The 16,016-nt window shown below is 42.0% G+C and overlaps 1 protein-coding gene across 5 annotated transcripts; it reads left to right on the forward strand.

Annotated features, from left to right (window-relative positions):
- The first annotated feature begins 4,235 nt into the window (after positions 1-4,235).
- Positions 4,236-16,016, forward strand: RNF138 (ring finger protein 138). Of its 5 annotated transcripts, none has more exons than XM_065630113.1 (7): positions 4,236-4,589; positions 5,550-5,715; positions 7,233-7,348; positions 10,172-10,240; positions 10,765-10,870; positions 11,712-11,819; positions 13,203-16,016. In XM_065630113.1, the coding sequence occupies exons 1-7, from the start codon at positions 4,465-4,467 to the stop codon at positions 13,269-13,271; spliced, it is 759 nt and encodes a 252-aa protein (XP_065486185.1). In that variant the 5' UTR covers positions 4,236-4,464; the 3' UTR covers positions 13,272-16,016. The 5 variants fall into 5 exon arrangements, with proteins under 5 accessions (XP_065486185.1, XP_065486187.1, XP_065486186.1 ...); XM_065630115.1 differs by having other exon boundaries at positions 10,768-10,870; XM_065630114.1 differs by having other exon boundaries at positions 10,175-10,240.

Genomic DNA, 16,016 nt, shown 5'->3' on the forward strand with positions numbered 1-16,016 from the left:
TAAACTTCAGTTTCATTTTTTAAATGTGTGGTGTTTGGTTGGTTGGTTTGTTTTTTAAGGATAAAAGAAAATACTATCAGTTTCTCTGCCCAAAATACAGTGGTCCTGAACTCGCTGCTTGTCCAGTATACAGATACCTACCTTTGTCAGCAGCCTCTCCCATTTGTTTGCAGCTCCATTCCCGGAGCAGGCCAGTCTTCTGTACATTGATGATGACAGTGCCATACTGGAGGCAGATGACAAACAACAGCTTTTCAAACATTACAGGACCAAACAAACTGGAACAAACTTCCCTCAAAACAGTATCAAGCATCCTACCTACTGTCAAGGACAGTGTTACTGGCCCATAAGACTATATAGAAGTTTCCATTTACAGTGCAAGACGAGACTCAAAATCAGAAAAGTTGGTAAGTGAAAGCCGTTTGAAAGGATAGCAAGAAGTGAATAGTATGTTTATAATAAAAATACAGAAACCTGTTCAAGAGATTGACAATGTCTTATAAATATCCTGTATTCTTACTAATACAAGTTTTAAAAGTATGTACAGTATAACATAGTAACTTTCAAAGATGCGTATGATCTATAAGAAATGAAAATTCATGTTCATGCATAGAAGCATGTACAGCAATTAAATTAGCTTTAATCACATGGTAACATGTTGACAAGGAAACTCCTGATAGATTTTTAGGTTTTTACTATTTTTTCTTGGAATCAGAAAGTGTCTTCTTTTGGGAAAGAGAAAGATTCAATGCCTCGCATGCCTGGGAATGTTGCTTTCCTTCCTCTTTGAGAATTGTCCTTGAGAATGAAAACTACTCAGTCAGAAAGATGGACAGTGCTGCTCCAAAGGGTGGAATTGGTGGGAACATTTAAGCAATCAAGAAAACCCCACCTGGTCTGCCAGAGCAAAGTAGCCAAAAATATAGGGAAGAATTTATTTGATTTATGGCTTCTTGCCCATCTAACAAAAGTACAGAGAACTTTTAATATGTATGAAATACGCTACCACTGTAGGAGTGTTGTCCTTAGTTTTGTCTGTGGCTGCAAGTGTTGTCAGTAGTGACACAGGTACACCTGGGAAGAGCAAAGGATGTCCTTTGCCTTGCACGTGGCACCTTCTGATCCCCCTGTAGTTAATCAGCTTTCTCTCCTTCCCCTTCTGCTTGCATCCATCTTTTCTGCTCCCACAGATTGGCCAGGAGATGTGCTGTTCTCTCAGCAGCAGCAGTATTATCAAGAAAACAACCAAAATATTAGTTGTACAGTTGTACAATAGTTGTGCAAAGGTGATCTAAAATGTACCTCTACGGTGGCCGTTGCCCCTGCAAAAGGCAAAATTTTATGAGCGCTTCTACAAGTTTTCAGCATTGAGATTTCATTTCACAAACACATTTTATCACAAGGAATAAAATGTTGGCAGGGCCATTGGTTTCATTTCATCTCAAAAGTCAGATTTAAAATGCTTTTCTTCAAATAAATGTGTTTCATAAACTTCAGCTGCCTGATTTCTCTTTACATGTTGTCTATGTCAATGGCAAAAACTGCATAAGATTTACAAGGCTGGTGCCATGCTATATATTGCTCCATGGCATACTGGTTGTCAGCTCCAAGGTCACAGCTTTATTAAAGGATCAAGATTTACAATAATGTTAGCAAGAGCATGAATGCCTTCACACACACCTTCCTGTAGTTTACTTCCCTGAGGTCACCTGTGCAATTTCTCCCCCTGCCAAAAGCTACTAATCAATAAATACTGCGGTCTCCTGAACAAAGTTCCAATGGACTGATCATGTTCCTTTAGCCATAAATCTTAGGTTTTGTTTAGCACCTGCCTTCAGAGGACATAGCTCTCTTTACCTGCAGCAATTAATTTAACTTCACAGCAGCCTTATTTGGCGATTAAAAACTGCTCCCCTTTTACAGACTGAGAAATTGAGGCATGAGGACATGCTTTGCTGAAGTCATACAGGAAAACTGAAGAGATCTGGAATCCCACCTCTGCCAGCCTCTCACGTGCTGCGGCTGAAGGCCACGCTCCCAAAGAGTAGCACAAAATGGTTGTGTAGCACCTGAACTGAGGCTTCTGTAATTCTTCCTTTTAATGTACTGTCACAGAATGGATAGGGCACACTTGAGCTGGCTATGCAGCTGTGGCATAGCCTGAACTGACACAAAACCACACAAGTGTTCCGCAGGCTGTTACCACATAAGGTGTAGTTCTGTGTCTTCTTCTGGCTCTGCTTGTACTGTTGAAGAGGTTATTGCCACCAAGTGCCACTCAATGCCCGTTGTGCCTACTCCGATCTACCGGTCTGGCTTCCTACTTCATTTCAGGGAAGAAGATAATCAATTAAACGCTTTAAACAGTCGGGGTTTTTTTGCCAGGCCATAAACAACTCAGCTCACCCATAACAGCTTCAAATAGAGCAGTGATGAGCACAGGGGAGCAGCAACAACCTGAGCTAGCACAGCCCCAGTTACCAGAGGACATCTTACCACAGCATCTCAGATCCCAGGTCTGTCCTCTCCTGAGAAATCCCTGCCCAGGGAGTTCTGCCTTTTCCACTGGATTTTCTCCTGACCTGAAGCATGAGCAGTAAATAAACCAGCCCAGGCAACTTAACTCTTACATTGTGTCCATCAATTAGGACAAGCTTCCCTTCAGCGCTTCAGATCTCTTGGTACTTAGACGCATTCAAACTCTGCCTCCATGTGATCAAAAAAAAACCATTTAGGGCAGCCATTGGCTTTTGCTCCGCTGTCTCTGCTTTTGCTTAGAAAGACACTAGTGTTTTTAGCTAATAGTAATTAAGATAGATCCCGAACAAGAAAAGCAAGCCAGCAGCCTTCACAGGATGGTTTGTCCCTCATCCTCAACTGAAGGGAAACCTGAGCTTCAGCTTCGTTTCTGGCAGCTCCTCCTTTCCCCTCCAAACCATGGACTTGGATGGCAGCATGGGCATTGCCTCTTGCGGCTGATCACTGGCAGATACAAGCAGCAGCTCTGATGGACATCTGAAGCCTAAATAGTTGTGAAATGTTGAAAGTTGAAGACATATGTGAACCACAGCTCTTAGTGTTTTACGCTCTCCCCCAAAAATCAAACCTCAGGCTAGAAACTGGGAAATCTCCCCACCTCGTGATCTCCTCTGAACATCTTGCTATGATATAGACAGCTGTGGTCTCGAGGACATATGGAAAAAGAAGGTGAAGGATCCATTTCTCCTCGCCCTTTTGCCACATCTTTGATACGTGGTGAGAGACCAGGCTGAGCCCGAATCTTAGTTTTGTCATGAACTCATAGAATCTTCGCAGATTAAGATATTCTAGAAAAACCCCCTCTATTAATCCATTTATTTTTAAAGTATTAACCACCATCCTGTTTTGTTGTTTGTCTGCCAAGAGTTTTGCTCAAAGGAGGTCAGTGCTAGATGTGCTTAACATGTCCAAAGTCTTCTCTACCTGGAGAAATTCGTTGTTATTACTATTTTGCTATGTTCTTGTAATTCTTTATTCTGGATGAACAGTGCAGTTATACTGCTGATTTTTTTACACTCAGAGGCAGAAATCCTGCCCCAAATATTACCAGTACCACTGAAACGACTGCAGAAAATCACCACTAGCGTCAGCCAATCTATAAGTAAACAAGAAACAGGGCAGAAACAGTTTCACTATCGACTTATTTGTGCACGAGTCGGTCCTAAGCGCTTTCCTCCGGTGTCGGGCCCGGAGCCTGGGGCCGGTGCTCACCGACCCCGGAGGGCTCCGCGGGCCCCCGCTAGCGAGCGCCCCGCCGCGGGGTGGGACCCGCCGCCGCCACAGCGACACTCCGCCAACGCCGGGCCCTCAGGCGCCTACGGAAGGGGAGGTGCGGGGCGCCGGCACCCGCGGGCCCCGGGGGGCGGCAGGGCCGGCGCAGCGCGGCAGGCGGAGCGGGGAAGCCTCCCGGGCAGGGCGGGCCGGGGCGGGGCGGACGGAGGGGAGGCCGCCCCGCCGTGTCATAGCAGCCTCGGCGGGCCGGCAGGCGATCGCCATGGAAACCCAGGCCCCGGTCCCGCCCCTGCCCACCCCTGGGAGAGCGGCGGCGGCGGCGGGCTGTGGGTGCCGCTGGGAGCCCGGTCGGAGCTGCGGCGGGGAGGCGGCACCCGCCGCGGCGGCTCCGTGCCCGGGCAGCGGCAGGTAGAGCGCGGCGCGGGGGCGCTTCCCGGGGCGGGGAGGGCGGGGCGTGCGGCGCGCAGGCCGGGCCCGCTCCCCCGCCCGCCTCCACCGCGGCCCGGCCTCCCACCTGGTGCCCGGTGCCCACCCGCCATCTTCTCCCGGACCCCCGGCGCCCTCCGCCCCCGCGCCGTGTCCCGGGGCTGCCTGGCGGCGCCCCGCGGGAGGGGAGCTCGGCTCGGCTCGGCTCGGCAGGGCGGGGCTTGTTCCTCGTTCCCCATCCGCACGGAGAGGCCCTGCCGTGTTGTCATGGCCGAGGGAGCCGCCGAGGCGGCGGCGGCAGCAGCAGCGTGCTTCAGCGAGGATGATTTTTACTGTCCCGTCTGCCAGGAGGTGTTCAAAACGCCCGTGAGGACCGCGAACTGCCAGCACGTGTGGGTATTCCTCCCTGCCCCCAAGCCCCCTCCCCTCCCCACACGCCTTCTCCTCGCCCCCTCCGGCTCCCTGCCTGTTCCTCCTCTGTCCCCCGCTCCCCCAGCGCACAGACCCTCAGGAGCCGCGGCGGGACTTGTTCCCTCCCCCGTGGCCGCCCCGGGGGCCGAGGCGCCCCCGCCGAGAGCTGGCGCCAAGGCTCGGGTGCTGCCCCGGCCTGCCCTCGCCGCTCTCCCCTGTGGGAGCGAGGAGCGGTCAGCTGGGCAGGGCAGCTCTGGGAGCGAGCCCCCGCCTGTCTGGTCGGTGGTGGCCGAGTTTTACTGCCGGTGAAAACACCGTGCGCATCTAACCTAACTCGCGGGGTTTTTTAACTTCGTAGCTTCCTGTTCGTTCTCAAGCAAGGACCACAGCTTAGCTTTTCTGCCTTTTCAGTCCACCTAATCGGCGTTTTTCAGGGGAACGCTTAATTGCGAAGTACTATTTTCTAGAAAAGCAAAATAGCTTTGGCAGTGGAAACGTGAGGAAAAGAAAGCGAGAGGAGAACTGCAAAAGCTGGTGAACTGAAATCTGTGGAAACAGACGCGAAATGAAGCTTTGCAGGATTTTTGGCTCTGCTTGAGGACAATAAACAGGAGTTACTCTGATAAGATTTCTCCAATATCACGTGCCTGCTGCACCATTTAATATTTCATTAATGATCAATCTGGTGTACAGCTTAGGAAGACTAGACAGTAAATAGTAAGATCTTTACGTAATTTGCATTGCCAAGTTCCCCTGATTTCCGCATACTTCTTTGTAAGCGCCATTATTTTATTTTGCTTATATTTATAAAGATTTGTATTCAGTAGACTATTACTCTGATATATATTTTTTTCCTAATAGTCGCCCAGCTCTCTTCGAGGACAAAGTACCCAGCTCTCTTCTCTTTGCTAACCTGTGTTTGTGGTAACTTTTCAATTTAGGTTTTGCAGGAAGTGCTTCTTGACAGCTATCAGAGAAAGTGGAACACATTGTCCTCTCTGCCGGGGGAGCGTGACTAAAAAAGAAAGAACATATCCCAAAAGGGCTCTAGATGTTGAAAACAGTATGAAGAAAGCTTCTGGGGGCTGTAGATGCTGTGAGAAGCAGGTAGAGTAAAACTCTTTGTAAAGTTGGATGAATTGTTCTTGTCTTTCATCAGACACACTTTCAGTGTGTGTCATTCTTGTCTTGGAGCTAAAGAGCCTATAGGAGTTTGAACTTAGCTTTGTGTGGCCCGTGCCTATACTAGGCATGCAGTTCCTGCTAGGCGTGCCTAACAGACATAAACTGAAAGAATGTCTTGTATTGTCTATAAGGACTTTTTAAGTGGAGTCCCAGTTTTTCCCCAAAACAATGCGAAAATAGCTATAAAACTAGCAAAAGGAGAGTAAGACAACTGAAAATGAAAGTTGCAGATATGTGGAAAACCTTGGAAACTTTCACTATGGAAATAAAGTGCATAAAGCCATGGTAAAATTTAATTTAAAATAAAAAAATATGGGTTGATTACATCCGATTGTATGTGCACTGAGGGTAATTTCTCCCTGCCCCGTCAGTCTGTTTACGTTTTCTTCATTCTGCTTGTAAAGGGGTCATTCTTTTCAGAACATTGGGAGAAATCTTGACCCCCACTGAAATAAAAAATAATCTCTCTTCTGATGTAAACAGATACCAGATTTCAGCCACACATTTTGTTTACATCGAATTGCATCACATCCAGGTAGTTGTGTTCATGTTTGTTTGTTTCACTTGGGGCTCGGTTCTGCCAGTGTGCAGATTAGTGCTAGTGGAAAGTTGAGCTGCTTGCTTTGTTCCACATGATTCATTAGGATGAAAAGCTGGGAGAAAGAAACAATAACAAGTTGCTAAATTGGAAGGAAGAACCAAACGGATCCCCAGAAGAGGTTTAATGGAATTTTGGGCACAGGCATGTGAGATGTGATCTTGTTAAGCCTCTAAACCTGTAAGCACTTTCTGATAGTGCTGGCAGACCTGAAATTCTGATTTAGGGCATGTCCAGCACAACGGTCTTCTGACAAATCTAAGCAACTCATTTTCTTGTCTTGCATTTAAGCTGGATAGGCAGCCTTAAGTTGCTGTCCATTCACCTTTTTTTTTTTCTTTTTTTTTTTTCTTAAAGAGAAAAGTTACGTATTCTCAGAACACAGGTAATGCAAAAAAATTTTGCTTTGCACAAGGTAACAGCGGGCCAGAGAAGACTGAAGGAGCAGTGGTGCTTACCCCATCCTCATGGCCCCTCTTTGTCATAGCTCATCAGTTACTGATCTTGGATGTGGGAGATGTAGTTCCTGTGACTTTGTTTCAGTTAAATGGAGTTTACTCTCATCTTTCACCCCTCAGAGAGCTCTCTCAGTTGCCTGGCTGTTGGGGGTTTGGGGAGTGGGAATGTTCTCCAGTCTCACAGAGTGACAGAGGCTCTATGGAAAAAGGAATCGAAGATCTCCTGTTGGGGAAGAAAGTGTTTGTGCTGAGAGTTCTAGTTTCTGCTGCGTATGATGTCTGAATAATTCCTGCATGCATTGCTTTCTGTTAGCAGAATTGTCTCTTCCTTCTGTCCCTGGATTGTTTAGTATAATTTCAATAATTTGGCATTTCATTTACAGGTTAGATTTTCATGGATGAGACAGCATTATAAAACGTGTAAGAAGTATCAGGATGAATATGGTGTTTCTTCTATTATTCCAAACTTGCAGATTTCCCAGGATTCAACAGGGAACAGGTAATGAGGGTGTTTTATCCACAACAATGCGTCTTCTGCTCCCCCGCTCCCCAAGGGAAGCATATTTTTTTTTCCAGGGCATGCCTTCTTTTTGCAATAATTATTGTCCACATTTTTGTGCTTCAGAAAATGACAGTTTTCCCAGGTCCTTTTCTTTACTCTTAGCGTTCAGAAGAAAACCTTTCTACATGACGGTTCGGAATGTCTTCTAGGGACTCTCCTGAAAAGTCTATAGCATTTGTAGCTTGCTTTCATTGCCTCGACAGCATTTGAGCAGCTTGCTTTGTAACAGATTTCATAATATTTAGCCCCAGGCAAGTTTACTTTTTATTCCCTGCCCCTCTTTCCTAAATCTGTTTTAGTGGGTATCCTGTTTCAAAACATTACTGTGCAAGCTTTTGCTTTCTGATTGAGTTTGTTTTGAACTGATCTCTTATCAAATGTATGAGGAACTCCAGTAAGTTATACACCATAAAATACAAGTGCCACTTACCATTTGTTTTTCAGACAGTAGAGCTAAAGAATTTTCTTTTGCCTACCTTCTCACTGATGTATTTGGTTTGACTGAGGATTTTTGCTTATTTTTGAAGACTTTTTTTACATATTAATTTCATAGAGCTTTATTTTATATAGCCTGTCCTTTATTTACTTTATTTTGACATCTGTTTTCAGCAGTGTAAACCTCTCTCTGTTTGGTTTTCAACCCATCAGTATATTGAAAGCAGAACTTGAAGCCGTTACCAGAACTAGTTGCAGCAGTGTTCCCGGAAAAATTACAGAGAAGATTATACTGAGTACAGCTGAAGGGCATTTAAAGAGTAATGCCGTCATCAGGCACAGCCAGCATGGGTTTACAAAGGGAAAGTCTTGTTTACTAATTTGATATGCTTCTATGATAAGGTCACCTGCCTGGTGGGTGAAGGGAAGGCAATGGCTGTAGTTTTTCAGGATTTTAGTAAGGCTTTTGATACCGTCCCTCGCAGCGTCCTCGTTGTCCACCTGTGGGATGAGCGGGTTCATGGTGCGCTGGGTGAAGAATGAGTGAAGGGCAGAACTCAAAGGATTCTAGTGAATGGGGCTACATCTGGCTTGTGACCAGTCACCAGTGGTGTTCCTCAGGCCTCAGGTCTAGGGCCAGTTCTGTTCAATATGTTTATCAACAATCTGAATCCAGGAGTTAAATGCACCGTTAGCAAGTTTGCTGGTGATACCAAACTGGGAGGTGCTGTTGACTTTCGTGAGGGACAAGAGGCCTTGCAGAGGGATCCATATAGATTGGAGCATTGGGCTGTGATTAATGGGATGAAATTTAACAAGTCGAAATGCCAGATTCTGCACCTAGGATGGAGTAAAGCCAGGCACAAATATAAATTGGGAGAGGATTGTCTGGAGAGCAGCCCTGCAGAAAGGGATCTGGGTGTGCTGGTTGACAGCAGCTCACTACAAGTCAGCAGTTTTTGCTCTGGCAGCCAAGAGTGAAAATCCCATCCCAGGGTGCATCAAACACAGCATGACCAGCTGGTCAAAAGAGTTGATTGTCCTCCTGTATTCAGCGTTGGTGCAGCCTCACCTTGAGTGCTGTGTGCAGTTCTGTGCCCACAACTTAAGAAGGATGTTAAGGTCCTTGAATGTGTCCAGAGGAGGGCAACAAAGCTGGTGACAGGGCTGGAAGACATGTCCTCTGGGGAGTGGCTAAGGACTCTGTGTTTCTCTAGTCTGGAGAAAAGGAGGCTGAGGGGTGACCTCCTTGCTCTCTGCAGCTTCCTGGGGGAAGTGAGGTGGGAGGTGCTGAGCTCTTCTCCCTGGGATCCCATGACAGGACATGTGGGAATGGCTCAAAGCTGCACTATGGAAGGCTCAGACTGGCTATCAGGAAGCATTTCTTTACCAAGAGGGTGGTCAAACACTGGAACAGTCTTCCTGGAGAGGTGGTCGATGCCCCAAGCCTATCAATGTTTAAGAGGCATTTGGACAAAGCCCTTAACAACAGGCTTTAATTTTCAGTTGGCCCTGAACTCGTCAGTCAGTTGGATGAGATGATCATTGTTTGTCCCTGCCAACTGAAATAGTTTATTTTCTCTTTTCTCCTCTATGTTTCACCAAAGCGTCTGGATATTGTTATATCACTATTTATTGACTGTGCCACAGTAAAATACCTGTGCTTATAGTATTACAGAAGTAAAAAAAAAAAACATGTATGGTGACCAGATTTGTGATTGTAAATGCTCATGTTCTTAGGATGATCAGCGTATCTAAGCAGTTTCTTCTGGCTTAGCTGGTCGCGCATGTATGGTCAAATTTACTTTCCAAAATGTTTGTCTGACACTCTTACTTTAGGAAATAGTTTATTTTGTACACAGCAAAAGAAAATTTATCTTGCTGTAGTTAAAAGTTGTAAATTATTTGTGTAAACACATGCCAGTTAAATGCCTGTTTACATAGTCCTAAGTCAAAACCACTTAGAAAGTGCTGCTTGTCTTACATTCACATAGTTCATAATGCCTTTTGAGCTACTTGACTGTTGTCTCCATTACCATTGTTGTTGACTAAATGTTGTCTTATATAGCACTTTCCTATGAAGTTGTGTAGTATTCCACCAGTGGTCACCTTAGTAACTAAATACTGAGACATAACTTGATCTAAAGGAAAGTTGTGAAAGTTAAAATATGTGCCTTCATATGTTTTGCCTTGAAATTCATGGGACTTAATGGATATGTATATATTTTTTTTTCCTGTTTACTGTTAAACTTCTAAAAATATTCATACTGCACTAAAATAATCTTGATTTTCATTGTCTTTTTCTTTCTTTTTCTTCATTTAAAGTAGCAGGAGTGACGAAATGTCTGATAATAGCGAGATGGCTAATAATCAAATACTTCAAGGAGAAACAAGGTAGGCTGTTTATTTGTCTATAGTTACTATTAAAATAGGTCCAGACAATCATAATGCAAGCTTTTACTAACTTGAAAAAACAAACAAAACAAGAACAACAAAACACAAACAAAAAACGAACACAAAGATCTACCACAAATTGTATTAAAAAGCTCTTTAGTTTCTTCTACATTTGCATGTATACATTAGAATTTGGGTGTTTTTCAGTTCTTTCCTGAAGGATTTGAACTAAAAGGTATTACCAGTAAGGAAGAACAGGGTCCAGTTGGAATTGGAACAAAAGAATTTTCTAAAGTTCAAGTCTCTGAAGAATGCATTTAGGTGTACAAATCATAAATGTGCTTTAAAATTGCAATTTGGAAGTAGCAGTGGAACTCCATTAGATCCACTGCTGTGTCAGTGAGGTGGGTGTTTTTTTTGTTATTGAAATAAAGGAAAATAATGACAAGATAACAGATGAATTAAGCTTTCTGTAACACTGCTTCTGAAACTCTCTGTTTAATACTCTGTATTTCTGTTTACAGTAGACATCAAACCTTCAAATGTCCCCTATGTCAGGAAGCCAATTTTACCAGACAACGTTTGCTGGATCACTGCAATAATAGACATCTTTATCAGATAGTTCCTGTAGTAAGTAGAGTTGCTTATGTATGCTGCTTAAGCTACTTTCATTCTAATTATGTGACCAATTTAAAATGTGCAGTAGCTACTCTATATCTGTAAAGATCACTGTGGTCTGAGAAAGACAATATACTTAATGCAGTGCATTATTTAACTTGAGGAGTGACTTTCATTTGAAAATGTTTCTTGTCCAGCTTCTTGTCAGTTCTGACTTAGCCGTCACATTTATCTTGAAGTGAAACAAGCTCAGTTTTTGAGCCCGACACTTAACTCTTCTTCATTTAGTAGTTCAGAACTGTTTCTGTTGAATCCCATTTGTAATGTAATTATTGCTTCATGTGAAACCTACAGTAACTTGAAAAGTAATCTAAGGTAATCAAAGGGAGTGAAAGAGAAAAATCTGTTTGGTTTTCTGTTCTTTTCATCTGTATAGTGTTTTGGTTGTGTGGTGGTTTTATTTTTTTAAATTTTTTTTTAATTTTTATTTTGGCTTACTTGATCATCTCAATTGTATGAAAATCATCCCAAACAATAAGTAGGATGCAGTAATCACCTTGTCTTCTAAATTGTAAACAACAGAAATTGACAAAGAGTGCCAGACAGCTGTGATAATCCCCCACTCCTAAGAGAAGCACTTAAGAAATTCGACAAGTTGAAAAGTAATTTTTGAATGTTACACTATTGAGGAAAAGAACACTTAGCGCTATGATTCTATGTGAATATGTTTACTGTATTTTGGTAGCGAATGAGTAATAGACTAGTTATTCCTGTAGAACATGTCTTAAATGCATTTTATGTTACCAATAACTTTCTTTAATTCTCTCTCTTTCCCCTTCCCCTCCCAATTCAGATCTGTCCTATTTGTGTATCTCTTCCTTGGGCAGATACTAACCAAGTTACCAGAAATCTTGTTAGCCATCTAAATCTAAGACACCGGTTTGACTACGGAGAATTTGTGGTAAGCTTTTTGTTCTTTGATGGGTAGGGGAATAAATAATAACTATTTTCTATAAATAAAAATGCCACATAAAAAATTTGTACCCAACTTGTTTGTGCTCTGGACATGCCGTGTCCCTGCTCTGTGCAGAACTCAGAAGCAGGCCAGTCTGTGCTAAACTTTCTGTTATCAATACCAAGTGCTAGATATTGTCAACAGTTAAGCTCTGCTCCAAACTGATGGCTTAAGACTTTAGCTTAGTTTTCTCAATCTGAACTATTTGTTCTTCCAGAACACTTTATTACTGCTGCCTCTGAGGGAAATAAGAGATGCTACTCTGTTTTATTGACATTTTTGACCTTTTATGGCAGAAATGACTAAATTGTAATTCTCAGGACTCAAAGTGCAGCTTGACTAGCTGGTGTTGGTACTACAGCTTCTCTTCCAGTATGATGGGAGAGGGGCTGCAATGTGAAAAAAAGATGTGTCATTCAATCATTGTTCTGGTTGCCTTCTTTCAGGCTGACTTTGAGTAAATGACCTTGGAGTACATGTAGTCACCGGGTGGAACATAAGTCAAGCCAACCAGTTGAGTTCTGCATATGGAATCAGAGAGCTGGAGAGTTTGTGTTGTAGTTTCTGCAGAGTTTGACAGGCTTTGGGGTACAGAGCTTGAGCTTTGTGTGGGGCAAGCACAGTATTTGAGGCATAGGCAGCCTCACCAGTGAAAGACAGCAAAGATGATGCATGTCGTTCTTTGTGTTGAGTGAACTCTGACAAAGGCATGAAGAGGCGATTTATACAGGGGATTGGGCTCTTCGGCATGAGTGCAACTTGCATGTTTGAGGATGTAGAACTGGTGATTGGAATTCTGATTTGGGGAAGCTGCCAGAGTGCACTAAGAAGGTGTGTTACTCTGGCATATTAACAACTTGGAAGATAGCTCCTTGCAAGTAGCAGGGTTAACCACCCGTCTTTTGTGACATGTGTTTGCTTTCTCATTTTAAGCAGGATATTCTCAACAAACTATGATTACTGTTGACTGGGGATCACATTTTGTTTTTGCTAATGGAGGATGTAATGGCTGGTTGGAAGCCCTGTTGTAAGAATTGTGTGATGTAGTCAGCTTTCCCAAGCTGGCTATTCTGTAATGTAATTGAGCCAGGGAGAGAAGGTGGGCCCTTCTGCTTAATGAGCCTTGTTTCTTCTCCTGTCTCTTGTATGTCTTGGTTAAATAAAAGACACTGTGCAACATAAACAAGCATCTAGTACACATAAAGATGGTGAGTCTTCATCTAGGTGCCTATTCCTGTGTAAAAAAAAGTAGAAAATGAATGAATAAACTAAGGACTATAGTACATCTTGTGTATTTGTCTGTTTTGATGATGTTTTCATTTTGTTTAGAATCTTCAGCTTGATGAAGAAGCCCAGTACCAAAATGCAGTTCAAGAATCCTGCCATGTGAACTTTTAAAGTATAGCCCCCCTTCATCTTACTGATTATCTGAGAGCAAAATGTCATCAATTCTGTTGGTGATCTGAAGTGTATATTAATAAAAAATGGTATTCAGTAATGACTTTTAAGGCTTAACTTTTTTCTATGTTCATAATGACTTTTCACAGATGATTTTGCTGAAACTCAAACTTGACATCTTTACTGAGATCTGTCCCTGTGGAATTAGGGGCCTTTTTGGAAACTGTCACTGTCATGATTTTCTCTTACTACTCTGTTAATTACACACTTTTAAATTAATGTCAGATATTTTAATTCACCAAAAACAACTTTGAAAGTAGTATCTTTAGAAAGGCATACAAAGATGCTCTTTTGCACTATTGAGTTTCTTTAAGTTCAGCTGTTGTCTGTTAAGATGTCTATGAGATGATTTTTTTTTTTAATTTTTTTTTTTTACTTGCTGGAAGACAAAGTTTCATTTGGTGGTGTGGTGTTTTTTTTTTTTTTAACACCATTACTAGGTAAATTAAAACAATGCCAACTTAAGAAATACAAATACTTGTTTTCTGTAGATCAAAAATAGAGATCAGCTTTTTCCCATCTTTCATTGAGAAAGAATGATGCCATTGCCTAGGAATAATTACATCTATTTTTTCCCCTTTTGGAGGTAACAGAAATAGGATGCTTACTTACTAAATGGTTGGGTGAGTTTTCCCTGTACTGAGGAAGATGATCCCCCTGACATACTTCTGAGCAATTCAAGATGACATGCAAAATATATACTTTTTTGGTATATGCCTGTGACCAGCTAGTTTTTCATTTAGTTGGAGCTTTTCAAGGACATCTGTTGTTGCATTAGGAATTTAACTTTTGGTCTGTTCTGTCTTTCATGGAAGGCTCTGTAACTAGAGAACTAATTGGCTACAGACCTACCAACACTCTGAAATGGAGTTTTTTATTTGGGTAAGACTGTTTAAAACTTGGACATATCCAAAGGCTTGAAAAAACAGCTGAGAAGAAAAATTTGCTCTAAAATAGTTACCAACATATTTTAAGAGTTCTTGTTCTAGATTTCCACATTCCCAGCAATACTGTCATTTAAAACCAGAGCAATAATGCAATTTTGAATTTAAATGGAAAATCCATTTTTAAAGTAACTTAAAGGTCTTTAATACTAATGGGGAGCAGGGGAAAGAAAGTTGCACAACTGATATTTTGGAGGTTTAAATAGAGACTATTCTGAATGTGTATCTTTTAAGGACTGACTCTTCATCTTGTGTCATCACGCATTGTCAAACTACTGTTCTTAATGGGTATAGTATACGTGTTGGAGAACATGCCCAGTAACTTTTCTAGTCTAGTTGGTGATTTATGTCTAATAATACCAGTTGTGCAGCTGAAGTACAATCTGCTTCGTGTGCCCTGGCTCCCATTTGCTCTCCAAGTAAAGGATTTGATTATTCTTTAGATACTGGAACATTTCATATTCCAAAACTGACGAGGTTGAAATGCCTCATTCTGCCATGTCATGGGTTCCAGAACTGAATCCTAGTTCTAGTACATAGAGTGTTGGAAATAAAACACTATACACTTGACATTTCTGTATATATATATATATATTTTAAGAGTGTAAAATATTACTGAAGGCATAGCTGGCTTAAATACAGAGAAAGCTGGCTGTTTCAGGAATGTTAAAGGTTATTTCCTTTTTATAACAACAGGTCTTGCATTTTGTTACTGGCTTAATAGGATATTTTGGCTGCAGGCCACATTTTCATCTTGTACTCCAACTTCCCTATTTGCCCCCCATACTCTTGTCTGCATATTCTCACCCGTGTCAGCTCTAGTGCTTGTGTGACCACACACTGATTTGGAGTGGTTCACTGATCCAGCTGAAAAGGTGGTTTGGATTTTTCACTTTCTCTTTTCCTCTATAAAGCCAACTATGAAATAGTGCCCTTAGACAGAAAGGAATTTCAAGGTAGCCTGATGCTAAAGTTTTAGCTTTTTAAAATAAAAATACGTACTGTGGTGATTTTATTACTGCATACATTTCCTAAGGAATTTAATAGTTACGTGTAAGTTTAGTTAACTTTTTTAGATTCAATAAAATATTTATATGCTGTGGCAATAAATGCCTGCAAGCCAATACAGATTCAGAATGCCTCATGGACACTGGAACTAGTTATTTGTATTACTTGAACATATAGTGAGAACTGCAAATGAAATTACATCTGTTTTACAACTCTGGGAAACAAAGTTCTCTATAGCAATAATTAATTGTCACTTAATGTGCAGTTGCTGAGCATTTTAGTCATGTTTAAATGTTGGGAGACTTGAATGCACAATTTAAAGCAACAAATGTTTATAAATGCAATATAAAAAACCCTTGCAAAATGTTTATCCTCTTTATTTGCGTATGTTAAAATCTGTATTGGCAGGTGCTGCTTTGCTTGGATTTTATACTTTTAATATGAAGAGATTGCATCCAATACATTAACTACGTAAACGTTTAATGAAAGTGAAACAATCTATTTAAATATGCTGCTGCTGGTCATGATCTTTCTCACTGAAACTCAGACATACACAAAACACTGTGTATTCGTGATGAGTGATGTTTGTATCTGAAACATGCAATCTTTACTAGAAGATTGCTGTTTAACAATGTTTTCATGTTCACGTTGCGTTGCGTATGGGTTCAATATGGTATATTATGTTTGGATTGTACCTTCTATTTTTTCTTCTATTAAAGTATTTTATTTTCTG

This window comes from Caloenas nicobarica, chromosome 2, assembly GCF_036013445.1.
Source record: "Caloenas nicobarica isolate bCalNic1 chromosome 2, bCalNic1.hap1, whole genome shotgun sequence".
NCBI lineage: Eukaryota > Metazoa > Chordata > Aves > Columbiformes > Columbidae > Caloenas > Caloenas nicobarica.

Bases quoted from the DNA above. Each gene is read 5' to 3' on its own strand.
- RNF138 (XM_065630113.1), top strand. From the start codon at position 4,465: ATGGCCGAGGGAGCCGCCGAGGCGGCGGCGGCAGCAGCAGCGTGCTTC. The intron at 10,871-11,711 runs GTAAGTAGAGTT...CTCCCAATTCAG, and splicing joins TTTATCAGATAGTTCCTGTA to ATCTGTCCTATTTGTGTATC. The intron at 11,820-13,202 runs GTAAGCTTTTTG...CATTTTGTTTAG, and splicing joins TTGACTACGGAGAATTTGTG to AATCTTCAGCTTGATGAAGA.